Source organism: Anser brachyrhynchus (assembly GCF_964034855.1).
Source record: "Anser brachyrhynchus genome assembly, chromosome: 27".
NCBI lineage: Eukaryota > Metazoa > Chordata > Aves > Anseriformes > Anatidae > Anser > Anser brachyrhynchus.
The window spans coordinates 2,736,009-2,763,339 of NC_137720.1; the positions used below are offsets into that span (position 1 = coordinate 2,736,009).

The 27,331-nt window shown below is 58.7% G+C and overlaps 1 protein-coding gene across 12 annotated transcripts in view; it reads left to right on the top strand.

Annotated features, from left to right (window-relative positions):
* Positions 1–1,522: 1,522 nt before the first annotated feature.
* BLACAT1 (BLACAT1 overlapping LEMD1 locus) overlaps positions 1,523–27,331 on the top strand; it is a 34,639-nt gene continuing 8,830 nt past the window's right edge. The window contains exon 1 of one of the 12 annotated variants that reach the window (XM_080569537.1): positions 1,523–3,990. In XM_080569537.1, the coding sequence (XP_080425663.1) occupies positions 3,883–3,990 (108 nt within the window). In that variant the 5' untranslated portion in view covers positions 1,523–3,882. The other 11 variants (XM_080569542.1, XM_080569536.1, XM_080569533.1 and 8 more) reach the window with 11 other exon arrangements.

Consider the following 27,331-nt stretch of genomic DNA (forward strand, 5'->3'; position numbering starts at 1 on the left):
GTCAAGGCATTTCTGCATACCGAGCCGGACTCTGCACATTTACTCTGTCACAGGCAAGGATGCTGGAACAAATTCTCTGCTCTGGACCTGGGGGAGCAGCAGGGCCAGCCAGGGAAGGGCAATCCTGCCCAGGAGCTGGTGCTGTTTGTAGCCTTACCCCATAAAGATCTGGATGCTGAGCACCTCCCGACTGTGAGAGCATCTATCAGAGCAGTGCAGCACCCATTGGATGGCTGTGTATATCATCTCCTGCTGGGTTTTTACTATGTTTAACCCCTCCACACACACAGCTAATAAGGAAATGCGCAGCTGCAGAGGCAGAAGCAGAGAAGAGGTGCAGGGACTTGCCCAAGGGTGATGGGAATTGGATGGCAGAGCACTGGGCAGGAGCCTCTGTGATGGAGCAGACCTCAGGGCCTTTCCCTGCTGCTAACTCTTTTATCCTCTCCATTTATATCTCTCACAAAACATTTTGGGGACGTATTTCAGCACACACTCCGAGGATGTGCAGGAGAGGAGTCTTGCTGCCTAGGCTGGTGGCCGTAAGGAGATTCACCGAGGCTCTGCAGCCTGCTTTGTGCCGGACCCTGGCCGACGGGCTGAGCTCTCCTGGCTGGGACAGGACCTCTGGCGCGTGCTGTGCTGGGACAGCCTCCCGGCAGGCTGGTGCCAGCGATTCCTGCCCGCCTGGGAGGGCCAAGCGGGGATGGAGCAGCTGCCTGCTCGCCCGCCTGATAAGGCGCAGCTGAGCGGCCGTGACTCAGCACCCAGAGCCCGTGTCAGGCATGGCGCCAAGCGGCAAATCCAGCTCCCGGCTGGGTTACCTGGGTGCTGCCAGACCCCAGAAAGCAGGGACGGGTCCCTGCTGCCTGCCCCGGGTGGGAGGCAGGGAGGGAGCGAGGCTCACAGGCTGCTGGTGGGACCTGGGGGCTCTGAGCAGCTGGGCACGGTGCGTGGGGATGCAGGGAGGGACCCAGGAGTCTGGATATCTGGTGGCCCCCCTCTGGGTGGGAAGGGGGTTGCACAGAGCTGCCATAAACCCAGGTCTCTGCTCTGTTTGGAAGGGGAAAGAGAGGAGCCTGGTGAAATCTCAGGGATGTCTGGGCTCTAACCGGGCTCGGCAGGCGCACACAGCGACCAGCGGGCTGTCTGCGTGGAGCAAGCGCGGGGGACCCAGGGCACGGAGCACGGCTCTGTGCAGTGCGTGCCGCTGCCCTCCTGCCTCCGAGCTGCACAACACAAGGCTCTTTCCCCTCGGCTGGGAGAGCCCTGAGCTGCGGGAGATCCCTGAGCTGCGGGAGATCCCTGCGGCGAGGATGGGTGAGACACCCAGGGCTAACCCCATCGGTTTGGTGACGGTAGCCGGCAGCTAACATCGTGGACAGCTTTCCCTGGAGATGGGGTTTTTGCCCTTGTGGCCCGTGTCCCTGCTCAGCCCTTCTCAGGTCTTTTCCCCACGCCACAGCCCCCCCCCCCCCCCGCTCCTTTGCCGTCCTGCCCGCCCCGCTGAAGGCAGAGGCGGGGGCTCCGCGCTCCCAGGGCACCGCAGGAGTTTTTGGAAAATGCTTCCACCTCGTGGCCCTCCGGAGAAATGACTGCCTGGGAGATGCCAGGCTGCACCCCCACGAGCCCAGCTGGGACAGGCAGTGCCAGGGCCGTGCCACCCCATTGCTCCTTCCACCAGCTCCCCCCAGGCTGAGCTGGGGCACCTCTGGGTGCCAGCAGCACCCACACCAGCAAGCGGAGCCCAGGCTCCCCAGCACACAGCCACCAGCACCGGAGCACCCATCAGCTGGCCACGGGCCCCCCCGGGGCTGCCCTTGCAGCTGTGGGGCTGGGGAGGAGGAATTGGAGCAGGCCCCGGTGCTCGCAGCCCAGCTGCGTGCACATGCAGACACACGAGCGTGTGCCAAGGCTCAGCCCGGAGCTGCCGGACCCGTTATGCTGGGGGGCGGCGTTGCCACCCCTGCTTGTCCCCCAAAATCTGCAGGTGGGGGGAGGAAGGAGTGGAAAAGCCCAGAGCGCACAGTGGCGAGCACCAGCGCCTTGTGATCCCCATCCCGCTTCTGCCAGGGATGTCCTCTGAAACGCCGGGAAAATCGCTTCTCCCTGCAGGAGCTGCCTGGGCTCTTCTTCTCCAGGAAAAACCTCTGGCTTGCACGTGGGTTTCCCACTAGCACACAGAAGTTTTGGCTGGATTGGGGTTTTTTATTTATTTATTTATTCTATTTTTTGCACAGGATGGGGATGACACATCTGCAGGTTTGCTCTGGGCCACAAATGTTGCACTTCACATTAAATATTTTTAAGACAAATGATCCCTCTCTTGCAATTCTCAAGTGTTGCCTCATTTCCCCCATAAAAAGCCTCTTGTCCTGCTGTCTGCTAGTGGATAGGTTTTGGAAAAACACTCTAAAACCTTGTGGTGCTTCCCCCACATGCTGTTACAGGAACCAGGTGGCTTTCGCAAGAACTCTGTTTAAGGACAGCTGCATCTCCCTGAAATATCCCACGGTGGACAGCCATCCCTCATCTCTGCCCTTGTGGAGCTCAGCAAGTGTTACAGAACTCCAACTCAATATGTGCATTTTAGAGGATGTAATCACTCTTAGAAACAGCTTTCTCCACATTCCCTGCAGCTGAGCTACAACTCTCCTGGCTGTAAAACTTCTGCAGCGAGGGATGCGTTGCTCGGCCGTGCCCGTCCAGCAGCAGACCCAGCCTGACCACACTACCGATTACTTCTGCGAGTATGAAATTTCTTGCACTACGCTGTAATTTTGCAGGAACTCACCACACTGTTCATCTGAGTGCTGTGCTAACGCAATCAGCCCCTCTTCAGAGGTGTCCAAAATGTCTTTGTCAGCAGCTTCGCTGTTCTGCGAGGTTTTACACCACGGTTTTTGTCCTGGAAGCAGTGTCCCAGGTCCAGAGGTGCTGCCAGGATCTCCACCCCACACATCAAACACGCAGCAAAGCCCAGCTGATAGGATGCTCTTGCAACCTCGGCTCTATGGAAGAACAAAACAGAAGGATTTCCCCGATGGGCTGTGCGATCCTAAGGGCCCCCTGGTTTCCTGCACAAAGGTGAATGATTCACAATATTTGCTAGGCATGAGCAAGACTCAGCTTTGTTTGTAACAGCAGCAGTGTAAAGTGATTACATTTTTAGTAGTCTTTGCTTTTGTCATAAAACAAAATCCATGAAGACGGCAAATCCATTTGCCATGCTCCTTATGTGCAAAACGCATCGTGATTGTTCCTCCCAACGCCAGCGAGAGGACCCCAGCGCCACGGCAATGCCGCAGGGGAATGGCCGAGCTGGACAGGAGGGGTAAAGCGCACCCATCCTCACCGGGGCAGAGCTGCTTCTCCACCAGCACCCAGTGACCACAGGCACCATGCTGCTGCTCTCCGTGCTGCCTCTGCTGCGTGCAGATGTGGTAGGGCCCTGCTGAGACGAGACAGAGTGGAAGCAGCGACGCTCCTGCTGTCACCGCCAGCGCTGCGCGCACCAGGGACCTTCCAGCAGAACAGACAGCCAGGCTGCTGGCTGCCCGTTTGTGCTCAAACACACAATCCCCGACCCAGTCTCGGCTTGAACAGCCTGCAGAGTGGAAGCTATTCCTGTGAGAGGTTGGTAATTAACACGGGAGAGTGAGCAAACCTGCAGACGATCTGCAAGCACACCGTGTGGACGTGGAGTTGGAAACGGTGCCCGCTACCCAAAGCTTCAGCACGGCTCCTCGTCATCACACAGGGATTTGTCAAAGGGGGGGCTAATCTCTCATTTATTGAGGGTTTCACGTTCTGCAGGAAAAGTGGCTGGGGTTACAGAGGAAACTCTCCCAGCAGGACCTGAGTGAATCTCAGCCACTGTGCATGTTTGGAGAGCTGAGGAGCCCTGCACGGCCGCTGGACTCTCGCACTGCCTCTGACTTAAAGCTCAGCTTGGCAAGCTCGATCTCGCACGGGGATGGCATGGAGCAGGTAGGCAGGAATGCAGAAGGATGACAGCCTGCCAGTCACCGTATGCGGCACCGGCCCGAGGAAATTAAATCCCTGGGCCATATGCTGTGCGGCACGGGGGGGAGCGGGGTGTCTGCAGCAGCGTCTGCAGCTGCCCGAGCACACCCGTGGTTGGGGGTTCATAACCCTGCAATATCTCGCTGCTCCCCCGTCCCCTCGGTGCTGAGCAGGGAAGGATAGGACCGGGGAAGCGAGGGGAAGCGAGGGGAAGGATGACACGAATTCAGCCAGGCCCCCTGGCAGAGCAGCCGGGGAGGCAGAGCCAATGGCTGCTCCTCGCCGTGAGTCCGTCCACCTCCACCCCCCTTCCCCGAGTCCTTAAGTTGCAGCTTTGAACTCCCTCGGCGTTCAAAGCAAACATGATGCTCAGCGCGAACAGAAGGACGAGCCTGCTGGCAGGTACACAGCGCGGACGCTGAGCCCGGCAGGGCCGGCTGCTGGGAGAGGTACGTGCCTTCCGAGGCAGGGATCCGAACGCAGTCGCATTTGGGATGCAAACTCGGAGCAGACTTGAATTTTCCAGCAGGGGGAATATGGAAATCTGGCTCCTTCAAAATGATTCATCCCCCTTCCCACCGCCGCCACCCCCCCCCGCGTCCTCTCCCCACCCCTCGCAGCGCAAAGCGCCCTGCTGCCGTCCCTCCAGCCCGCTGCCTTCGTGCCGAGTGTCCCGGCGTGCCCGCCTGTGCCGAGCGCGGGTGGCACCCGCGGGGCTGGTGGGTGCTGGAGCCGGGGTGCTGGGAGCTTGTGCCAGACGCTGAGCGGGGATCCCAGCTGGTAAGAACCGTCCTTGGGGAGCTGGGTGCTGCCCTGCTCAGTGTGGGGGTGTTTGGGGTGCGGTGAGGGGCTCACCCAAATAGGTGCTGCCCCCCCCCCCTCCCGAAAAGTGTCAGACACCCGGCACTCCCAGGGGTGGAGGGAGGGGAGGGAAGGCAGGCAGTGAAGCGGGGATGTCTGCTGAGTTCGGCTGCCCCTGTCCTCGGACTTTGCTCTCAAAGCATCCTGAGGCGATGCTGCATCCTTCTCAGCTGGTGCCCCTGCCCTAGGTGGGTTTGGGGAGTGGGGAGGAAGAGAGGCCTGGCTGCAGGATGCCTCTGTGATGCGCTGGCGTTGGTCGTGCTGGGTGCTGGCCCTTTTTGGCTGGGAGGGTGCAGGATCTGCTGGCACTGGTGGCCAGACACCAGGCTGCACGGCCCCGAGTGATGCCCAGATGCAGCCCTCTGTGGTTGCAGAGGGTGGTGGAGGTGACACCGGTGTGGCCATGTCCCTCCAATGTCCCTCGTTTGGTGGCAGAAGAAAGTGACTTCTTCCCCAGCGCCACGTGGCTCGCGGCGCCCCAGAATTTCCACGTAATTCGGTCTCACGAGTATAAACACAGGGCTGTTCTCTCAAGCAGAATTAAAAGGAGGGGGAGCCATGGGGATGCCCCAACCAGGGCTCGCAGGATCTGCCTGGCTCCTGGGTAGCACGGGACGACTTTTGTGGTCTGGAGAAGCGAGCAGCCAGCGTGTGCATTCGCCAAACTCACAGCCTGGGTCCGCCCGTCCTGGGCCGGGGGCTGCGGCTCGTGGCCCCGTTTCCCATCCCCTGCCTCCTGGTGCCGGAGCAGGGCTGGTTCCTGTGGCTGCGCCGATATAAATATTGTCTAACAACCCGCTTCGGGAGCTGGTGCCGTCAGGTGGCGCTTGGGAATAGGCAGCATCGCTGCGGGAAGCCGGGAGCAGGCACTTGTTGCTGCGAGCTCAGGGTGGGCAGGGGAAGGTGGCACCGAGGGTCACCGGGCACCGAAACCCAAACCTCGGCTGCTGCCAGGTGGCACGGGGAGGGAGAAAAGTCAGGGGGCTGAAATGTGCAGAGTGATTTGTGTTGTGGAGACGGGAAGAGAAGCGTGAAAAGTTTTTTCTCTCAGCTCCGAGGAGTGTGATTTTAATTATAGACCGCTTCTTCAGATTTAGCCTTGTCTGGCATGTGATTCCAGCCCCGTAACCTTGGCAGGCTTTGCCTGCGCGAGCTGCTCCACGCGCGTGGTGTGACGTGGGGCTGAGGAAGAGGCTGCCCTAGGTGGAAGTTTCTGGGCAGGCTGGAGAGCCGTGGCGTGCTCGGGGCATTGTTTTTGGCCAGCGGATGCCCAGGGTGCAGAGCAGCACGTATGTACCCCGTGGGCTCCATAAATCTGCTGCTCCCGGCATGGGGCTGCCCCAGCCCTGTAGCACCCGGGACAAACCCCACAGCTGGGCCAGCCCCATCTGTCCAGAAGGGCACAGGGCTGCCTGGATTTATTCCCCACGTCCCATGTGCCACCTCCCCGCACCATAGCGGGGGGGAATCAGCTCCTGGGGCTTGGGGGCAGCACCAGGCAGAGGCAGCCGGGTGGCAGCTCGCCGGGTGGCCGGGCTGCGGGCTGGCCGGCCCCGTGCCACCCCTCTCCACCTCCAGGGTCAGGCAGGGTCTGTCAGCCCCCCCCGGGGCAGACGCAGCCCCAGCACGGCCCGGCCCCCCTAACCTCAAGGATAACCTCCCGGTGACTTCAAAGGCAAGGCATGGCTGAGAGGACAAAGAGCAGCGGCGCGGCTGATAAGGCTTAGGGACATATTTAGGTGAGTAAGGTGGTTTGGGGAAGCCCAAACACGAAGGCATTTTTACAGCTTTGCTTACATGTACAGAGAACAGACAGAAACTGGGGGAAAAAAAGAGCTGCTCAGACTGAAGTCGGAGTGTTCACATCAGGGTTTGCAGCCAGTTTCACCGAACTAGCTCCGACAAAACTTCCACTCGGAGGCAAAAAACACAAGCGCAATCCCAGCCCTGCTCAGAAGCTAGATGGGGCACTGGGGATGGGGCACGAGAGGCTCGCACAGGAGCTGAGCAAAGCTGAGCAAAGCGTTTTGGTGTCCTTGTAGCGGTGTGAGCCTCGGGCCAGGCTGCTTTGGTCGGGCAGGGCCAGCTCCCACAGCTCGCTCACCTCTCCTGCAGCTCGCCCCGTGGCTGTGAGCATCGCCCGGGCTGCCCATGGGGCGCGATGCTACCAGCAGCAGCCCCGGCTCCAGCGCAAGGGCTCACGTCCCCTGTTAATCAGCATTTAATTAAAGGACATGCTGACATTTGGAAATCAGAAACAACTCTCCTGTGTGGGCTGCCTCTCTCTGCCGCTCGCCTCTTCTCTGAATCACTCCCTGACATTTTGCCAGATTAGGATGTGACTCTCTCTCCCTCCTTCCTTATAAAAATAAATTGAAAAGGAGATGCAAAGCCGCCGCTGCTCTCGAGGGAGAGGACGTAGGGGCTGGGGTTTCACTGGGGAAAACTCCCGCTGTTACCGGCACTATGGCAGCCTCATGCACAGACCCTGCGCGGGGCTGGCGGTGCTGGGGCAGGCGCTGCGGGGATGCTGAGCAGGGGGCTCTCACCAGATCGGTGCACGGCAGCCGGGTGGCCCTACTGGCTGCTCTCCAAAGCCATGCACCCCCAGAGAGCCATGTGGGCATCTCGGGGCCCCCCCAGCAGCCCTGGGGGTGCACCTGCAGGGACAAAAGCAGGCGGCGTGTATGCCCTGTGGGGACACAGCATGAGAGGGGATGACAACCTCGTGCTTGCCCCCCACCTCCTGACCCCACAGAGCCAGCAGGGATCGTTCCTCTCATGTCCTCTCCATCCTGCTGGCCCCTTCCTTCCCCCTCACATTTGCCCCCACAGCCAAACCCTGGTTTTGCTCAGGCTTACCCTCACCTGCCCCCCCCACTCATGAGCACCCCACATGTGTCCCCCTTGCCAACCTTCCTTTGCCACCCCCCCGGCAGCAAGCCCCTGCCCCCCCGGTCCTCTCCCCCTGCATTGCATGAGCAAGAGCACGGCGGCACCCAAGTGTGCTCCGAGGTGCCCCCCGCTCCCACACCTTCTGCTGCTCTTGAAACGGGGCCAGCGTTTTTGTTTGTCTGCTAGCCCATGCCAGAGCTGGTAAAACGCAAACAGCAGCGAGGGATGGGGGAGGAGAAGGGGTGGGGGGGAACCCTCACCGTTCGCTTCCCCTCGGCTGCTCATTTCAACCTTCTTTCAAGCAGAAATTACTCACATTAATCAAGAGTGAGAATGTGTTTGCAGCCCTGCAGATTTGGCAGCGCGGAATCAAATTCCATCAGTAGCAGCAGGAGGACGGGAGCCTGTATCTCTGCTGTGCACAGCCTAATAGAGCCATTGCCAGAGGAAATTGGATCTGAGAACTCCCCTAAATTAATCTACCCTTTAAAAAAAAATGCCAGGAGATCTACATGACAAATGAGCGTTTGCAACGGAAACTGATGCAAACACCCCGCATGTCGCATCGGTGTGGATCTCCCCCTCTGCCAACACCTGCATGGGAGGAGGTACATAACAACCCCGACCAGCAGGGCCAGGGGGCACGTGGCAGATGGGGGACCCCAGTGGGCAACTGGGGCCACGAGAGCTGCTGGGATGGGCAGGGGTGCGACGTGATCGCTGCCACTCAGTTGCTGCAGGAGCCCCTTTTTGCAGGCTCGGAGCTGGCTGCGCCTGCACTGAGCGTGTTGGAGGAGCTTGGTGGGATGCAGCCAGACCCAGGAGTAGTAAGGGGCCATGGGGCAGAGCTGGGGGCTGCCGTGCTGGCCCCCACCTCCCTCACCCCGCGGCGTGGGGCAGAGCAGGCAGGTGGAGGCTTCTGGGGCTCTGGCTGGCGTGCGTCATGGGGCCGGGGCGCAGGTGCCACAGCCCAATCTGCTTTAATGGAGCTGCTGCTGCTCCAAGGTGATTGCTACTTTATTGGCTTATTTTTAGCCGCACGGCCGAGCTGGGAGGAAGATGGATGGGTCTTGTCTTGGGAGAGACTTTTTGCTTGCTGTCGGAGCCCGGGCGCAGGGCTGTGAAAGCTGCCTTGAAAACAGCCGGGGTGAATCTCCCTGTGCAAAGTGGGGAGCTCACGGGGTCCTGCTCCTGCCCAGGGAAGGGTCCCAAGGGTGGGCTGGGGACTGAGCCCATGGGCTGGGAAAGCACCAGGGTGCTGAGCTGGGAGGAGAGCAGTCTCCAACGAGGGGCTGCCAACACAGCTGCTTGCAAATCCCCCCGGTAAACCACAAAATGCCATGCGATGGTCGGGACCTCGTCTGCCCTGAGGGTCTCTGAGCCTGGGGTCTGCCTGCTCTCAGCAGCGCCTGCTGGTGGAGTCCCCACCTTTATTTCTTAGGTTTCTTAGCTCCCTGCCCCTTACCTGGGGACTGAGCCAGGTGACAAGGAGACAAAGAGCACACCCGGTGCTGCCTTGGGACTGCAGGGATTTGCACCAGGGAAAAGCAACCTGGAACATCTCTCGAGGAGCATCCCTGCGGAGGGAAATGCCTCGCCCCAGGTGCCTTGGGCACTGCGTGTGAGCTAGGTTTGCAGTCCGAGTGGGCCGGCGTGGCTGTGACTCTGTAGAGAAGTCTTTCAGTAGGGATTTCAGATCTCAGACAAGTCTTTCAGTCGGGATTTTCGCTCCCTGGATAGATGTGCTTCGGGGGGTTTTGTTGCAGGAGCATTGTCAGGTGTTTATGGCAAATACGCAGCAAGGTGTCGGGATATTACAGAAAGGGGAAAATAAAACACCTCGGTAGACAGCTCGGAAAGAGTGTGAACTCATTTTAAAAATGAACAAGCCTGCATAGACAGTGCGTGGCAATACCTGGGTATCTCTGCCTCCCCTGAGGCCGTGGGGACCGATGCCATGAGGGGAGCAGCGCCCGTCTGTGCCAGCACGAGTGCGGCGCGCAGCCTGGTGTGCGGCGGGGCCACGGGGGATATTGATTCGTTTTCCACTGTAACCTGACAGAGCCTATTCTGGGGATGTAATGAAGACAGATGATCCCATCCCCTCGCCACAGCGCTTTGGGGAAGGGGGAAATTATCCGCCGCATCCTGGAGGGATGCTCCACATTCCTCCGTGCCTCTCCCCCAGATCTCATCTAATTTCCACCCTCTCTCCCTGATTTTTCCTTTCTGCCGTCCTTACGGCTCTCTGCCTTGCCTGCTCAGCACCCACCACCTCAGCTGGCACCAGGAGAGGGATGTGGGGCTCAGCGGAGCCAGGTTCAGACCCCTTGGGTGCAGCCCCCTCGGATGGGACAAGCTGGGGGCGGACCCTCTGCAGCTCCTGGTTTCCTGCACTGGGAAGCACCCCGGCTTCCCCAGCACCCTGCTGCCAGCCCAGCTCGCTGCCAGCTCACATCCCACCTCCGATACCTCCGATACAGGAGGAGACATCCCCAGAGCCACCCTGCTTGGGAAACCCAGGCATGAGCCCAGCGCCTCCTCCCCGGACCTGTTAAATGTCATCTAAGCGCAGCTCTGCGAGGCTGATGAGCCCCTTTCGCAGCCTGATCTCAGCATTTCGGAAACCTCAGGCAGAGCTTTTTCCTCCGCTGACCAGCGGTTGTGAATCCATCTTTATGGTAACACCAGGCTCAAGCATTCGCATGCCAGAAGGCAGTTATGTACAGCCATAAAAATGATTTAAAATTGGCCAGGGTTTAAAAAAAAAAAAAGAAAGGAGGAAAGAAAGCTCATATATTATCAGGTCTTTATTTCTCTTCTAGCTTTTGCCCTTTAGAATTCATGTTTTCAGGCTTTTCTCCACAAACAACACAGTTGGAAATGCTAAAACGCTTTTATATAAGAGCTGAGAAGCCTCCAGAATCACAGGGCTGCGGGAAGAAAAAAATACCGCCTGCTGTAATGCACGAGATATGATCTCCAGAGCTGCCAGCACCCTTTGCAAAGTAACCAGCTCCTACTAAATCTTCAGAAAGCCGATGAGTCTTGCTGCTATCTGCCATCAGACCCAAATCCCATCAGTGCACTGATCTGGGGTTAGGCAGGGTTCAGCCCTGACTCGCTCCGGGGCTGTTCCCCAGGGCTGCCACGCGTCCAGCCGTCCCCATGGGAAGCACCCAGCCCTACAGGGAAGGTGTCCGGGGCTGCGGGGCCCCGTGGTGAATTGCAGCCTCTCTTTTAAAAGTTTGAGCCTTTTTAGGGGGTTGTGCTCCCATCGGTTCCCTGGGTGCCGGCCAGCCAAGTTCCTCGAGGTGAGAAACTGAATCCTGTAAAACTGAGGGGGGCCCGTCCTGTGGCAAGCACGTGGTGCTGTGCCTCTTGGCTGCTCCCAGCAGGGCAATCACTCTTTTTCTTGGCTAAGGGAGCTCATTTCCTAAATGGTGCTGTCTCCACCGCAAGCGAGAGCGGAGAGCTGGTGCCCGGTGATTTTGAAGAAAAAGCCTCTAAAAATAGGGCACCCCTGGGACCTGCCTGCCTGTTACTGGCTGTAGGCACACCACAACCCCAGCGATGAATTTTTTAATGCCTGCAGCCCCCCCACCAGCCCTTCGCCCGCCCGCTTTTGGGCTGACTTTGCAGGACCAGCTGTGGGGGGCTGATGCGGGGCGAGGAGCGCGTCCTCGCCTTTCGCAGCCATCTTTTCCTCCTGCTCTCAGCTCGCAGGCTCCAGTCGAACATCTGGCAAAGTTGTGCACCACGGGCAACGCGAGCGTCGCTGCTCATGGCAGGCCAGGCTGACAGATCCTGTGAGATCAGCCCCACGAGCATCAGCTCTCGGTGATAGCTCGCTCGCAAAGGGGAAAAAATGGAAGCAAATCTTACATGACACATTTATTTTTGTCATCTATTTATTAGCTCAGAGCAAAAGTCCTGCTGCGCTGCATTGTGGGGATTATGCAAATGAAGGACATCAAGACAATTAAAAAAAAAAAAAGCCCAAGTGAGCACAATGTCAGAGCCGAGCAGATGCTGCAAGGGGCGCAGCCCTCCCTGGCCGCTCCCGACCTGCCGCAGCCCGGGCGCTCCTGCTCCTCCTCTGGCTTGTGCACACAACCCAGGGGATCAGCTCGTTAGGCCCCTCGGCTAACGAGCTGCCCACCACGTCCCTAGCACGCTGCCCTTGGCGGGGCTTCGCCTGCTCCCTGCCGAGGGGAGGGATGCGCTGGGTGGACCCTGCTGCAGCCGCACCGCATCGCTGCGCTCACCTGGGGCCGTGCAGCCAAACCCGGGGGTTAGGCTAATCCGGGGCTGAATTCGGATTTATGGGGTGTCCAACGGGGCCACCCACGAGGCAGAGAGCAGGGAGGTGTCCCTGTCCCCCCATGGGTCCCCATGGGAGAGCAGCCCAGCGCCCTGAATGAGGGGACCGGTGGGGCGATGCCGTGCTCATGTTGGGTCGGACGCTGGCTCGGGAGCAGGATCAGCTCGCTCTGCGGGTCTGAAGCCTGCCTAAATCCCCCCTGAGCCACCCGTTGTTACACTGACAGCTCAGGATTTATGAGAGCTCAAGTGAATGGATAGCAATGAGCAAGGGAAAAAAAAAAAAAAAAACAGGTCCCAAATCCGACTTCTCCTTGCTGCTGCACACCCCAGAGGACCCGGGCTGTGTGTTCGGGGATTTAATTCTGTCTGAACCCCTCTGTTTTGAGACGGAGATGGAGGAAGAGTTTAAGGCAGCTGAAGTGCATGTCGATAGCTGTGTTCAAGCACAGCTCCTGCCCCGGCAGACCTTGGAAGTGGAAAAAGGCTGTTTCCCCGAAGCGTGTGGAGGAGATCACGCCGGCTGGCACTCGGAGACACCGAAGGATCCGGGGAGCAGCGGGGGAAACACGCTTCCATCCTCACTCCGCTAATTATACTCATTAGGGAAGGAAGGAATGCTGCCTCTGATTTCGAGCTATACCAGCTATTTTTAATTTCCCTGCCTGCTGAAAGCACAAATCGGAGCGCTCGGGTGTTTTCCTCTGGAAGCCGGTATTTCTCCTCCCAGGTCAGAGGCTCTTTGTGTCTGCCTGGCTGGGAGACGGGGGCCGGAGACAAAGCAGGAGGGGAGGAAGGGGGAGAGGGCGCGGGGGGCGAGCGGAGCCCCTGCCCGGGTGGGGACATGGGGAGCGCGGGGACGTCCCCATCCCCGTCCCCATCCCCGTCCCCATCCCCGTCCCCATCCCACCGGCGGGTCGTGCAGGGCTTGGGGATGCGGACGTGTGCGCGGCTCCGCAGCCCAATGGGGAGAGCGGGGCGCGGGAGCTGGAGGTAATTTATGCTCTGAGCTCACCCCGGGGTTGCGGGCAGCCGTCCCCAGCCGGTGTGGGAGGGAGGCCTCTGCCCATCGCCCCTCCCGCCCGCGCCACACACATCCACACAATTCCCCTACAATTAGGAAGACACCTATTCAGCACCGCTCCTATTGCCGGGCTTTTGTTCCTTCTCTTCTTCTCTGCTGGCCAAGAGCGCTTCCCCTCCGCACGGCTGCGTTCGGCGCTCGGCGGTTTGTTAACTTGCTTCTCATGACGCCTCCAAAGAAAGCCGGTCCCGCCGAAGTCCTGAAATAGAGGGGGAAAAAAAAAAAAAAGGAAAAAAAAAAAGAAAGTAAGGCAGCATTTTTCTCTTTCTCTCTTTGTTCGGAGCCTTGCGTAGTGGAGTTGTGTGTGTGAGTGGGAGAGACGGTGAATCAGAGCGAGCCCACGCTGCGCGCCCGGTGCGCGGCAGGCAGCGAGCACCCAGACACCTGCAGCCAGCAGCGGGTGTGCGTGCACTACCTGCACGGCGCTCCTCAGCCGTGCGGGCAATGCCCAGGCACGAGCACCCCAAAGAAATTCGCGCTCTGCGTCTGTTTACGGTGCATATTGACAATGTGTTCCTGGCCGTGTGCGTGGCTGTGGCTCTGTGCGGTGACTCGCAGCGTTTCGGAGCTAATCCGCGGCATTTGCTTGCAGCAGTTACGTTCTTGTGGCTGTAGATGTGATTAGCTGAAAAAAAAAATGTTAATTCTCTTTGTTTCAGGCAGGAATAATCACCAATTAGTCATAACTCATCAGTGTGTGACTGTTTGTGAAGCTGTGTGTGTACGGATGTGCTTTCACGTTGCTTACATTGCCCCGATTTGCATGCAGCACATAGAGGTGCTTATCAGCTGGATTACACACCAACTCTTCAGCTGGTGCCCGTCAGCCCGAGGTGTGCACTTGTATGAGTGTTCCTGCACATGAACACGCGTCGCTGTACATACGTGATAAGTTTTTTTGTCTCTCACTCAAGTGCCATGCCGGTGGGGGGGGGTAGCACCGTGCCTGTGTGCACACAAGGACTTTTGCGCTGTTTGCACCGTGTGTAAAATCTGTGCATCGGCCCCTGCTTGCAGGCAAGGAGAATGATGAAGGGTGCCCGGGGCAGGAGCGTGTTTTTCTTTCTCCCGAGCGTGAACTGGAGAGCGAGGAGCAGATTTGTTAGAGCTTGTGCCTTGCCGAACAGCATCGAGTCCCGTAAGAAAAAAGAGCCAGGTGTCAGTGCGCTAGGAAGAGATCAGTGCTCTGATGAAACAGCACCGGAGAAATCCTTCCTCCGGCTGGGAACCTGCAGTTCAAACGGCAGTGCTGGCATTCGGCAGGGCGGAGAGCGCTGGGTTTTCTGCGATGAGGTAATCCCGAGGAAAGATAAGGGAAGCGGTGCATGTATTAACCTGAAGGGAGCGGTGATGTCAGCAAGGGGAAAGGGGATTAATTACAGCGAGATAGGAATTGCCTCGATTTCGGTGCCTTTTGATTCCGGCTGTTCTTTCGTACGTGCCTGGCTACGGGAAGCAAAGGGACGGCGGCGGGGTCCTGAGGGCGGACACGGTCTGGAGAAACCGATCAGTGCCCGGTGGCTTGGGCAGAGACCGGGTGCTGGTGGTGCAGACACTGTGCGTGTTCGTGTGTGCCTGTGCCTGTGCGTGTGTGTGTGCGTGTGTGTGTGTGTGTGCATGTGTGTGCATGTGTGTGTGTGCGCTCGCCTGCCTGGGCTGCGATAGCCCATTACGGAGGATAACAATTTTTCTCTGCTGGAAGCACCAGCGCTGGTGAGGATGGGTAGGGGAGGGCGGCAGAGCCCCCGACCCACCCCGAGCTGATGTGCTGGGGTGCCCCCGGGGACCTGGCGATGTTCCCTCCTGGTGTCTGCGGACAGCCGGGGTGCGTGGCAGCCCCTCGGCACGGGGCTGGGTGGGAGCAGGGCTGGGACGGCTCCGGGAGGGAAGAACAGGCTCGGTGTGAGCTCGGGGCACCTTCACATCGTGCTTGTGGGTCTGCCCGTGTGGTTCATCTCCCCCCGGCTGTGGCTGTCCCTTGTCACCCGGCACCCTGGCGCCGTGTCCATGAGGGTGAGCAGGGGAGGAGAGGTTCCCAAGGTGGAGGAGAGGCGCTTTCTCCGTCAGGATTTGTCCTCATGCTAATAGGTGTCACATTATGTCATGGGTCCCTGGTGAGTTGTCAGCAGAACATGACAAATCGCTGGTAACGGCAAACAACGGCAGACGAAACACAAATATCTCCCGTCTGCATCACCTTAGATCTGACACTGCTGAATTTTTCACGCGGCGGGAAGACCGGGAAGGTCACCGCTGAGGAGCGAGGTGCGTGCTGGGGACGTGCCCAAGACCTCCATCGAGGGGAACACCTCTGAGCATCTTCCCCTGGTGCGAGGAGACCCCGGGGGCCCAAAGCGAGCCCAAGCCTCGTGGTGCCTGGCCACGGTCCACCAGATCCCAGGAGGGCACAAAGAGCTGCGTGAGGCTCGGCCACCCTTCTGCCTCGCACGCACACCTGCATGCGCACGGCGGCAGCTGCCACATGGGCACACCATCGTCCCGTCCCGTTTGGGTCCGAATCACCCCAGCTCCTGCCGATCGCCTCCAGCTGGTGATGGGGAGCAGCACCCCACGGGGAGGCTCCAGCTTCTCTCACTCGTGCCGCTGTAAATCCCCCGTGGCAGCGAGGAGAAGGGGTCTGGGTGGGAGCAGGCTGCGGGGCGAAGTTCGGCTGGGTGCCGGTGGCCTCATCCTGCCCAGGGGATCGAGCTGGGGCTGAGCTCAGCCTGGCTTCACGGGCTGCAGCTGCCCTCCCGTCCCCTGCCTTAGCAAGAGCATTTCTCATCAGCCCTGTGTGCTCCTCCTACAAATCCAGACAAATTCCCCCCCGGCTGCTGCAGCGTCTCCTGCCTCGCAGCCCAGACTTAATTACAGCTGGGGCTGCGGGAGCTGAGGCAGCCGTGACCAGGAATGTGCTAAAAGGCCGGGGAGGATCTTGTTAGGGAGCGACTTACCTGGGTTCCCGAGTCGCGTTTGCCCTCTCTTAATGGGCTGCGTGGCAAATTGATGGTTGGTTTGCAGGAGCAGATCCGGGTCATTGTCTTGTCCCTTCCCTCCCTGCCTCTCTCATCCCTTCATTTTGGAAAAAAAAAGCCAGAGAAAACAGCCGCGCTGTGTGCGTTGGGCTGAGCAGGGGGGCTCGGGGGTCGGCAGGGCTCGTAGGGACCCAGGACACAGCAAGCAGTGGCCTCGGGGTCCCAGGGCTGGATGTGACCCTCCCCGGGCTGCTTGGCTGCTCTGCTGAGGTCCCGTTTGATGGTTTGCAGAGCACAGGAGCACCAAGGAGTCAAGCCAAAATGAAGGTATTCTGATTCTTTTTTAGCGCTCTGGGAAACAAAATCATCTAAAGGTTAGAGAGCTTTTTGTTTCACCTAGAGGAAAACCTTTCATTATGTTTCCAGTCACCTAAAATGTGTATTTTTGGTCAGAGCAAAGGAGAACTGGAAGTGTCATGCTGTTCCAAATGGAAAAGTGGCGTTGCAACTTCGCAGAGTTGGTTTTGTACCTGAAGCCAATTTGTACAAACTAACTGGATTTGCAAAACAGTCCTCCTGGCTCAGAACTGCGTGCTCCTGCGAGAACATTTCTGCTCTCCAAAGCCACCTCAGGCACCCCCGGAGCAGCCCATCCAGGAGCCTGGTGCTGGGCTGTGCTGTGCCGGGGCAGCCAGAGCCCAGCTCTGCATGCCCCGTGCCCCACGGCACCTCTCCAGCCCCATTTTTGCAGCATAATTCCCTGAGTTAGGGAAAAGCAGACCCTGGACCCACTGGAAGAGGAAAACACATCCCATGGGCTGCCTGGGCAGCGGGGAGAGGCGGATATTCCTCTCCTTAAAAGAAAGCTGAACAGTTCTGTGTTGCCTTCTGTGTTTTGGAAGGAGCGTGCGACTGCACGTGCACCTGCAAAATTAGGACTATTTTGGCTCTTCCTGTGTCTGTGGGTTTTTTTTTGTGACTGCCAGAGCATCCTGTGAAGGGAGCCTGGGCTTTGCTGGGCTCTCGCTAACGCCACACTGCAGCGCTCGCAGCGCTGCATCACACACGGAGGTGTCGAGCACATCTCGGTACGGGTGCTGCACACAGCGTGGGCTCCTCGACAGCCGCCTGCTTTGGGGGTGACGGGGAAGAAAACCCCGTGGCTGTTTGCTGAGCTCGCCACGAAGGGTGCTGTGCGTGACCTGGGGGGCGCTCAGCTCACCTGCCCTTCCTTTTTACTGCCTGTAGGAAGCAGGCAGCTGGGGGGTTAAAAGATTTAGCCTCCGTGTGTTTTGTTAAAGCAGCTATCAACGGGAACTCAGGTGACGAGGAAGCTGATTATAACCCATAAATAACCCCGACATCACCCCATCCGTGGGACGTACAGGTGACAGACAGCGTGCACCTTAGCTGCGCACAGCAGCGACACAATAAGTGCGTTCCAGCCGCCTCTTTCCCAAGCTGATGTTTCCATAAAGCCAAAAAGTCCAACAGTAACAGCTTGGAGGACATGGAAATGCACGCTGAAGGCTTGGAAATGACATTGTTACAATGACAAATATTCTCTGAATGCCCAATTCATGATCCTGGGCGCCTTATAAATATGATTAGTAGATCTAATCTTGCTGTGCTGGAGCCAGTTGTCAAGACAGCTTGAAAATGGATCGTTGCCCAACTCTGACATCAACCGCTCCCGAAGTTATAATAGTTAATGTTTTAAAAACTAACCAGGAGCTCGGTCCCGCACACCCTGTCCTGAGGCAGGAGCCAGCGCGGGGCTGGGGGGTGAAGGGCTGGGCAGGGGGGAGCTTCAGATGATCCCCTAAAGGAAAGGCTGATGGCACCTTGTAGGGATGCCACTGCTGCGGACCACCGAGGAAAACAAAATCCTCTAGGTGAGCCTGGCGTGGCTGGTGTGTGTTGGATGCCCATCCATCCGTCCATCTGTCCGTCCACCCCATCCTTTCCCGTTTTCGGCAATGTGGTTTTGTTTTTCTCCCCCTTGCAGTGGGGATGAGGCAGCTCCGGTGAGACTCTGCACGTCTCCGCTCTCCCCGCTCGTGGGACGTGGGGCAGGGAGCTGGGGACGGGGGGAATGAGGCCCAGGGGAAGGCGAAGCAGCGCTGAAAGCCCTTGGCTCCGGGGAGGCGTCACTCTTGTGCTGTAATTCCGCGTGCTCTCACTTTGGGTACTGCCGTGTGGGCACCCCAGGGGCCTGACAGCTCCGGAGGTGACGCTGCCACGCGGCTTTCTGTGTGCCGCCGGGAGCCGCCGGGCACCAGGTTTGCTGCAAAGCGGCTGGGAAGGCAGGGGAATAGGATTTCCAAAAGCACTCCGGTGCTTCTGGGCTGCTGGGATGATTTCCAGCCAGGCTGTCGCAGCGTCGCGGTGCCCCTGGGACCGGTGGGACCAGGCGAAGCCCGGAGTGCCCCTGGCTCAGCAGGGAGCAAGGCAGGTAGCTCGCTGAAGGCAGCAAAATGCATTTTAAAGCATCACCCCAAGCAACGTGAGTCCCTGAGGTGTGTTTGATGCCTTTACCCGGGATTTTCTGGGGGATCCCAGGAGGGACACGGCTTCAGAGCAATGCGGTAGTGCTCACTCTTTGCAGGTGCCAGCAGCTGGGGCTGTGTTTTTGGGGCAGCCTGGATGGGGTGAAGGCTGTGGGGGCCTGGTGAGAGCCCCCGAGCTGCTGCCCCCCTGCCCAGCGCCCAACCTGCCCACACGGCCCCCACCTCCGGCCAGCCAGCGCCTGGGACAAACAGCACGGGGGAGGCTCTGAGCGTCTCCAAGATACGGCGGATTTGGGCACCCTGTCAAATGTTCTCATTGTCTGACCCTTGTCCAGACGCCAGCAAAACCCTTTGGGAAATTCCCCCTCCACCCAGCACACCGGCTTTAATTACAGGAGAGGAATGCGAGGAGCAGAGCGCTGCTCCTGCCGCCTCCGTGCGCCCGGCCCGCGCGCTGGGAGGGCGGCGAGGTTTGGGGGGCAGAGGGGGGCAGAAAGAGGGGCCGTAGGGAGGAAGAGCGGGGGCCATGGCTGGGTGCCCCTGGACGCTTCCCAGCGCGGGGAGAGGAGCGGGGGAGGCTCGTCCCCCCCGTCCCGCTCTGGCAGCAGTACCCGAGCAGCAGGACATGAGTAATATCCATCCCACTGGGGGAGTTAGATCAAAGGCACTGAAGTAGATACAAGAGGTTTCTGCTTCACAGACCAGAGAGGCTGCAGTTCAATAGCGCCTTTGTTACCGGCTCTCCGGAGCTGGGGATGGAGAAATACCTGACCCCCGCCCCCCCCCCGCTCCCGGCCCCTCGGTGCACAACCATTTCAAGTATGCAACCGCGCTGTGAGGCTCGGCGGGGACGCGGGGACGGGGCGCTGGGGACGGCAGCGGGAGCAGGGGAGGGCTCGGGGCTGCAGGGGCGAGCCCCCGGAGCTCGGAGGTTCTGGGGGTGCTGGGCACCCCCAGGCAGGGAGCATCGCTGCGGCGCCCGGGTCTTGCTGGGGGGGACCAGGGCGATGCGGGAAGGAGAGGACGGAGCGGGCGATGCCGTGGCGGCTCCATCCCAAAGCCCGTGGTGCTGGCGTGGTGCCCTTCCCGTGGAGAGGATGCCGTGCTGCCAAAGGTGAGGTCAGCCGCGCTCGGCAGGCGGCTGCGGGGCGTCCTCGGGGAGGTGCGGGCAGGTGCTTGCAGTGCCCGAGGGCTGCCTGGCTCTGCGGGGTCCCTGCGGAGCGGTTATGGGGCTGGTGGCCCTCCAAGGGGAGAGCAGCGTGGTGCTGGAGCTGCCCTCAGGTGGGCGCAGCCTCCTCGGGAAGGTTTTGGGTGCCTCAGAGAGGCAGCAAGTGTGGCTTGATCATTATGCCTTGACCCCGTGGTGCACGAGGCTCTGGGAAATGGAGGCCATCATATTAGCGCACCCCTGGGACTGGGTTGGTGCCAGAGCTGGGGAACAGAGATGGGCACGGGGCGCCTGGCACCCACGGGTGCACACCGGGGTCTTCACCTGCAGGCACACACGGCAGTGCCTGCGCCCAGGGCACGGTGCTGGTGCTGAGCCATGGCTGTGCCTGCGGGGCTTGGGGCCACTCTGCCCACGGGTACATCCAGGGCAAGGGGCTGGGACGCGAGGGTGGCTGCGTCACAAAGCGTGGCACACAGTGGCCTTTTCTTCTTGCCATTCACACGCGGGAGTTCAAGGAGAAAAAGTCTTGGGAAACACCACTTCAGAGCCACCCCTGTGCTTCACGACTTTGGCTTGCAGGTCAAAGTCCTGTTCGCTGCTATCCCAAACTGCAGGGTGCAGAACGCTTCCCCCTTCCAAACCTGGTGGCCGCATAGTTTTAGAAACATTCAATGTCCCCAGGGTTTTTGCTAAGGAAACAAGAAAGGGAGTTCCCTGGGCTCAGCAGCAGAGCTGACCTCACCAGCTCCTGGCAGTTCGCAGCTGCTGCTCAACAAACCGAAGGCCCAGGAGGGGAAGAGAACGAAAGCAGGAGCCAGCACCTTCCCGGGCACAACCTGGCAGTTTGGGGGCCACCAGAGGAGCTCCCCCAGGTGCAGGGAGATGCAGAGGCTTTGTGAAAGAATAAGGTCAGTGAGGTCTGCGTCCGGCTCTCGGCAGGGCTGCCCGGAGCAGCTGCTCGCCGTGAAATGTGGCACCTTGTCCTGAGAAGCCTCTCCGGTGTCTGCCTCGAGATACGTGGGGGAGCGATGGAGGCTCCCCTGAAAAGGCAGCAGGGAAGGCCCCCCCGGCAGGCGGCTCTGCAGCCAGAGCTCTCTTTAGCCCTTTGTCTCCCCTGACAAAGGCAGGTCTGTTCGGCTCCCTCCACAAGGCGCATCCGCCCGTGACGCTGCCAGGTGAGCCGGGGCCAGCTCTTGTTCCCCATTCCACCACTGAGTGATGGCGGCAAGGCCCTCAGGGTCTGATTTCCCAAACAGCTACAGGACAGGGCGCAGCAGCACCCCGATCCCAGCTCCTTCCCCCTTGCTGGCAAGGGGGATTTACCTGCGGACACCCAGTCCTCTGCAGAAGGGGTGCCTGCTCTGCAGGTGCGCGCCTGCGCTGCTCCCCTCGCAGCCAGAGCGCTGCCTGGCTTCCAACTCAAGCTTTATCAGGTTCATCGGGATCCTGAAAAGCAGCACAAAGTGATGTGATGGGGAATACATGGCACTTGGAAAGGAGCTAAGGGGTAGCTTCAGCCAGGACACTGGCAAAGGGAAAACAAACCTTTTATTTTTCTGCTCCTTGGGCATGCTGTCCCTGACCGAGGCTAGGGCACGCTGTCTTTTAAGCACCTCTGCTGCAAGAGGCTGCTGGCCCTGCAAGCACAGCTCATGCAGCGTAAGGAGCAGAAAAGGCTCCTGCACCCACAGGTCCCTGCCCGGGGGACAGAGCTGGCAGGAGTGGCCGTGGCTGTCCTGCAGGGACCCGCGGGGATGACGCTGCAGTGGCCGGAGCGATGCCGTGGTGCTGAGAGGTGACCTGGCAGAGGCCGTGGGGGCTGGACGGGAGGTTTCCTTGGATTTATAGGTCAGCGCAGGGGGAGTGGGTTTTGCTCCCAGCTGGGCATGGGAGGGTGACAGCTTAGACAAGGGGGTTGCTTTCCCCCCCCCCCCCTTTCCCTTTTTCCTTTTCTTTCCCCAAAGACTGCTGGCTTATCCTCGGTAAGCCCTCTGCTGTGGTCTATGGCTTTTTATTCCTATGTGATTGCTTTTCCTAACTCATGTAGGGCGAAAAGCCATGGGCTACGCAGGGGAGGGACTCCACCTTCCAGGCACCTCTGCAAACCACACGGACTCCTGATCCCTTTTTAATCACCCATATTTATTTGGTAACAAATAACAAGTGAAAGGGGGCATTGAAGCCTTGCGGGGCCTTAGAGGTTTAGCAAGACGGATGGGGCAGGGGGCGGCGAGCGGAGGGGCAGACAAAGGGGCCGGGGATGGCGGGGGGCACGGCCTTTCAGGCGCCGTCGTCCCCATTCAGGGGGCTGAAAGGGCGCTCCGCGGCGCTGCGGAGGGAGCAGCCTTTCTTTGCAGCGAGCTTTTCTCACGCGGTTCAAAGCGTCCCCACCTGCAGCCCCGCAGAACAAAAGTGGCAGGCGGGGACCCAGGGGCATTTCCAAAGGGGCGCCCAGGGAAGCGGCGCGGGCACGGCCGCCAGGTGATGGCAGAAGCCCGTTTTCTGCTTTTGTCTGCTGTCCCTCGCCGGGGGACGGCGGGTGGCTGAGAAAAGCCCCCACACCTCCACGCCATCCTCCCAGCACGCCCTGCCCTGGCCTGGGGATGCTGCAGATCCAGGGGGTCACGGAGAGCCCGGTTTGTGCCATGCAGGATCCGTCCCTGCTGCCCCAAGGATATCAGAGGGGAGAGGGCAACAGGGAGCATGTGAAAAAGGCAGAACTTGGTAAATTTGCACTTTTTAAATCCGCACAGGCAGCATCTCCGGGCACAGCACGCGGCGGAGCCATGCAGGACGGGCGTGGGTCCGGGATGCTGGACAGGGTACGAGAGCAGGGCGATGCCACCGACCCCACCACCTCCAACAGCACCCGAACGTCTGCAGGAGGTCACAAAGCACCTCACCACACAGGAAGCCGGGGATTTTTGTTCTTTTTTTTTTTTTTTTTTTTTCTCTCACTTCCTGAGCTTTGAGTCATTAGGTGTCAGGCTTTCAAGTTTAGTTCACCAGCCTGGAATGCATCTTTAAAAATAATAGTCATTGAAAAAAATGAAAGCTGAGATTCAGCTGTAATCCCATGACTCAAGGAGGTGTGGAAGGAAGAAAATCATGAAATCCCATGAGTTTCAACAATGAAAGCATGAGAGCTGGCAAGGCTGTGGCACATAAATCATCAAAACTAAACACCATCAGTCAAAATGAAAGGAATTAAGCCAATCTCACCAGGCTGTTTTAATTATTTTTTAATGAGGATTTGCTCATTCAGAAAATTCACCAATCACAATGGCCGCCCCGAGCCATTCATGCCAAGCAGGGCCGGATCCTGCGTCGGACACGCATGGCTTGGCCCTGGTGCGAGTCCAGGCTGGGAAGCCCGGAGTGAGGGTGTCGCTCCGATAATTAATTGGCAAGAAGGGGAGAACAGTGCAAACGAACCAAAACCCCACGAAAGGTCCCATTTCGCCATCAACCCAAAATGTTGTGCTGGGAAAGCGACGAGGAAATCGTCTCTGGGCAGTGCCGGCGCCTTCGCAGGTGCCGTGGTCCCTGTGCTGGAGGCTTCGTTTCGCGGCTATGGAGCCTGCACTCTGCAATCGGGGCTGCTGGTGTTAGGTTTAGACCCCGTTCCTAAGCTTCGGCTGCTTCCAACTGTCGAGGAGCCAGGGAAGAACCTGAGCCTGCCTTGGAGCAGCCGCGGCTCCCATTAATATTTCGGTGGCTGTTGCGCAAAGCCGCTCAGAACGGGATTATTGGCAGCCTGTCTGCGGCGCGCCAGCTGGAAACGCTGCCCCCGAGACCTGCTCTCACTACCCTTTATGCTATTGATTTTTCTTTTAGCAAGGCAGGCACTAAGAAGGAAAGAAACGGAGGGAGCACGAGCAGCTCTGTACCGCGCTGGTGTTTGGTGGGGGCTGGATCTGAGGGCAGCCTGGGTGGGAGGCAGCCGCGGGCACACTTCTCACGGCGCCTGGTGGTCAGCAGCCGGGGCCGGTGACTTTCTGCCAGGTCTCCTTCTTTCTTGCCCTTGTCTGGGCAGACCCAGCTCTCCCTGGCAGCGCACAAAGGCTTAAGCAGCACGATTTGGCTCCTGTTTTTCCATCTGTTTGATCCTCAGAGGGACATCTGACTGGGCTTACAAGAGGCGAGGGGGGGGGGACGTGCACGGGACAAGTGTTTCTGTGCAAACTCTGCTGTGCAAAAGGCCTTGGCAGGGACCCCTGGACAGGGTCCATCGTGGAGAGGAGACGCTGCCAGCATCAGGTGAGCTCTGGGCTCGGCTGTGCCCAGCTCCCTGGGGCAGCTCCCAGCACCTCGCCGTCCCTGCAGCCTCGACTGCCCACGTCCCAGGCCACGACACGGGGACCAGGGCTGCTGGCAGCTGCTCGCCCCAGTTGGGTTCTCAGTGTTCCCATTTGGGTTCTCAGTGTTCCCATTTGGGTCTGTGAAAATCCCTGCTCTGAGCCTCCCTTTGCCTGGGAAAAGCCTGGAAAAACAAACCCAGAGAGTACAAGGCAGCAAAGCAAAACCCCTCTGCTCCTGTGCTTATAAAACATTCACAGCGTGGAATAGAACAGGACACCGGGTTGGCGTTTTCAAAGTGTCTTAGAGAACTTCGGCACACACCTGTTTTCACAAAGGCAGGGACCAAAATCCCATCCCTGGTCCAGAGGAGAGAGCTGGAAGGGCGGCTGCAGGGGTGCTCCCGGGCAGCTCCAGCTCCTGTGCCCAGCCTGAGCCCTCCTGCGCCAGGCTCCTGCCCTTCCCGAGCTCCTGGGAGCAGGTGTGCAGAGCAGGACAAGTCGCTAATTACAGATAATAACTGACATTTAGGAGACAGGCATCCACCGTCCCCGGCTTCCTCTGGGCGTGGAGCTGCCGTACCCCCGAGCTGGCGGCGGGCGAGGCTGGGGCTTGTTCTGCGCTGCCCTGCAGGGAGGAAAAATCACAGCCGCGTGCCTCGACACAGAGCCCTGCACTGCAGGCTCGGTCCTGGCCATCTCTCCTCACCCCCAGCATGGCACCAGCCATAATTTTGGCTCTGGGCATGTGAGAGCCATCCGGCTCGTGCCCGGCTCACAGCGTAACGCTGCACTGGGAAAGCCGCAGCAGCAGCACCAGCTTCTTGCTGGGTCACCCAGCCCTGTGGATACCGGTCCCGAGAGATAACCAGGGGAAAGAGTGCCAATTATGAATGTTTTAATTACAGACAGGTGATAACGAACTGAAAAGCTGTTGTTATTTTATTTATTTATTTTTAAATCAGAGCTGCAGCTCCCAGCCCCGATGGGGCACCGCGGGATGCCAGCACCTCGCCAGCAGCCCCCAGCACACCTGGGGCTGGGCACTGGGGATCCCAAAGGAGCAGGGGGGATGCTCAGCGGGGACTGGGGCGGGTTTGAAGCCCAGCTCTGGTGCAGGCTGCCAGGAATGGGACCAAGACGCTCCTGAACACGCCGCAGCCCACGTCTCCGGCAGGCAGAGCTGTGGCACGTCCAAGCAGGCTGCCGTCTGAGCGGGCACGCACGGGTCTGCGCGTCGTGCAAGGACTTCACCGGGGCTTGGGGTATTGTCACCAGGCATTCACCCGCTCCTTGTGTCACCATCCAACCCCATGCTCCAAAACAGGAGTCCCAGAAAGTGGCTTTTTTGGGGGCAGAAACACAGATGGAGAAGCAAGCACTGGTGTACCTCCATGGGGGTGTTGGGATGGGCAGGTGCCCCAGCACTCTTCTCCTTGCAGCACTGGAAATTGCACGGTAAATAGCTGAAAGCAAAGTGCAGCTGGGAGGAAGGAGGTGTGCCCGTCCTCCTGCAGGACTCAGGTTTTCAGAGCTCATTTCCTCGAGTGCTGATCCCACACAAAATGCAGGTCACTTGGCTGCTCCCGCACGGCTGTTGAGAAAACCTGCCCCCAGTTAGCTGGCTGAGAGCTCGGGGAGCTTTGCCTGGGCGATTCACGAACGAGACAAAAAGAGATAAATCTGTGACTTGCTGGGAATTATTTATTCAGCTCTGCTCTTGGTGGGGAATTATGGATGTGCCGGTGGTGCCACCGAGCACCTTCCTCCTCCCGGCTGCTTGGAAATGGGTTATTTAGTAACTGGTGAGGCCACCGGTGCTGAGTCAGCCCACAGCTAATGAACACCCTGGCTGCCCATTTGAAATTTATTGCACCTATTAATTACAACCATTAGCTGCAGCCAGTGAAATTTTTATAATGAGGACCCTTGCGACTTTGCCTTCCTAGCAGCAAATTAACTGTGTGGGGGGAAGAATCAATGGGATCAGCATACTTTACAGAAGCGACGTTTTAATTAGCGATTCTCTGCAAACATGCCAAGCAACAGCCTCTCTGTTCATTATCTCTCCTTAAAGGGATGGTGCTTCTTTTCAGGTTAGCTTTAGCCCGGTCTCCTCTCCTCTGTTGTTGGCTTTCTAATGCACTGCTGCTCATTACAGAAGCTGCTTTGAAGTTGGCTTTGTCTTAGGTTTGGCTGTAAGCAGCGCTACGTTCGAGGTTTGCAGGGAAAAAAAAAAAAAAAGCAGCCCTCAGAAATAATGGCTTGGAAAGCTCGGCTGAAATACAAACAAATTGGGCAAATCCTGCAGCTGCGAGGGTCGGGAAAGGTTTGAGTCCCTTCGTGTGATGGGTGCTGCCTGAGACCCATCGGGAGGGCTCCCATGCTCAGGCAAGGGACGCAGGGAGCAGCTGCCCTGCCCGGCGCTGCGATGCCTCGAAGGGATGGATGCTCCCGGGGCACGGCTCTGCCACCCGGGGCACTCCTCTGAGTGTCTGCACGGCGGCTTTTAGAAGTCCAGGTTTGAGATTCCCCCCAGCCATCCATCATTTCTGCAAGTCTTGGCTGTAGAGGTGGACAGACTAGCTGTCATGAAAGGCAAAGGAAATAAAATTTCTGGGAACTTTTCTACGTTTCGTTACAAATGATTTAATTGCATTCAGTTCCTGCGAAAAATAAAAGGGGCCGATTTCCATTGCAAATGATCCCATTTCTCAGGAAAAACCGACATGCTGGCGGCAAAAGGCAGCTTTGAAATTCAGAGCTTAAAATGCAAAACTTAATATTGTTTTTTCTAACCAAGTAGCTAAAAGTTAATTCGATTGCATTTCTCGGGGAAGGAAAAAAAAAGGCAAAACTGGGGCAGAGTAAAGTAAGAAAATCAGCCAAAACGTGGGCTCCTGATCCTGTGCGTGCCTTCCCCATGCCCGTGGCCACCCAGCAGCCACCAACCTGAGCCTGTCCCCACCGCGATGTGCTGAGCCCAGGGCAGCGTGTCCAGCTCTCGACGGGAGGAACTGGGGCCGGGGCGAGAGGGAGCGAAGATTTCCCACCTCGGCTGCGCTGCTGAGAGTTGCCTGGACGCGAGGCAAAACCCAGGGAAACGGGTAATTGCCGGGCTAAGGAATTGGCTCTGTCCAACTGGTTCGGAAAGACATTTTTTAGGGTCCAGGGAAAGTGACATTATT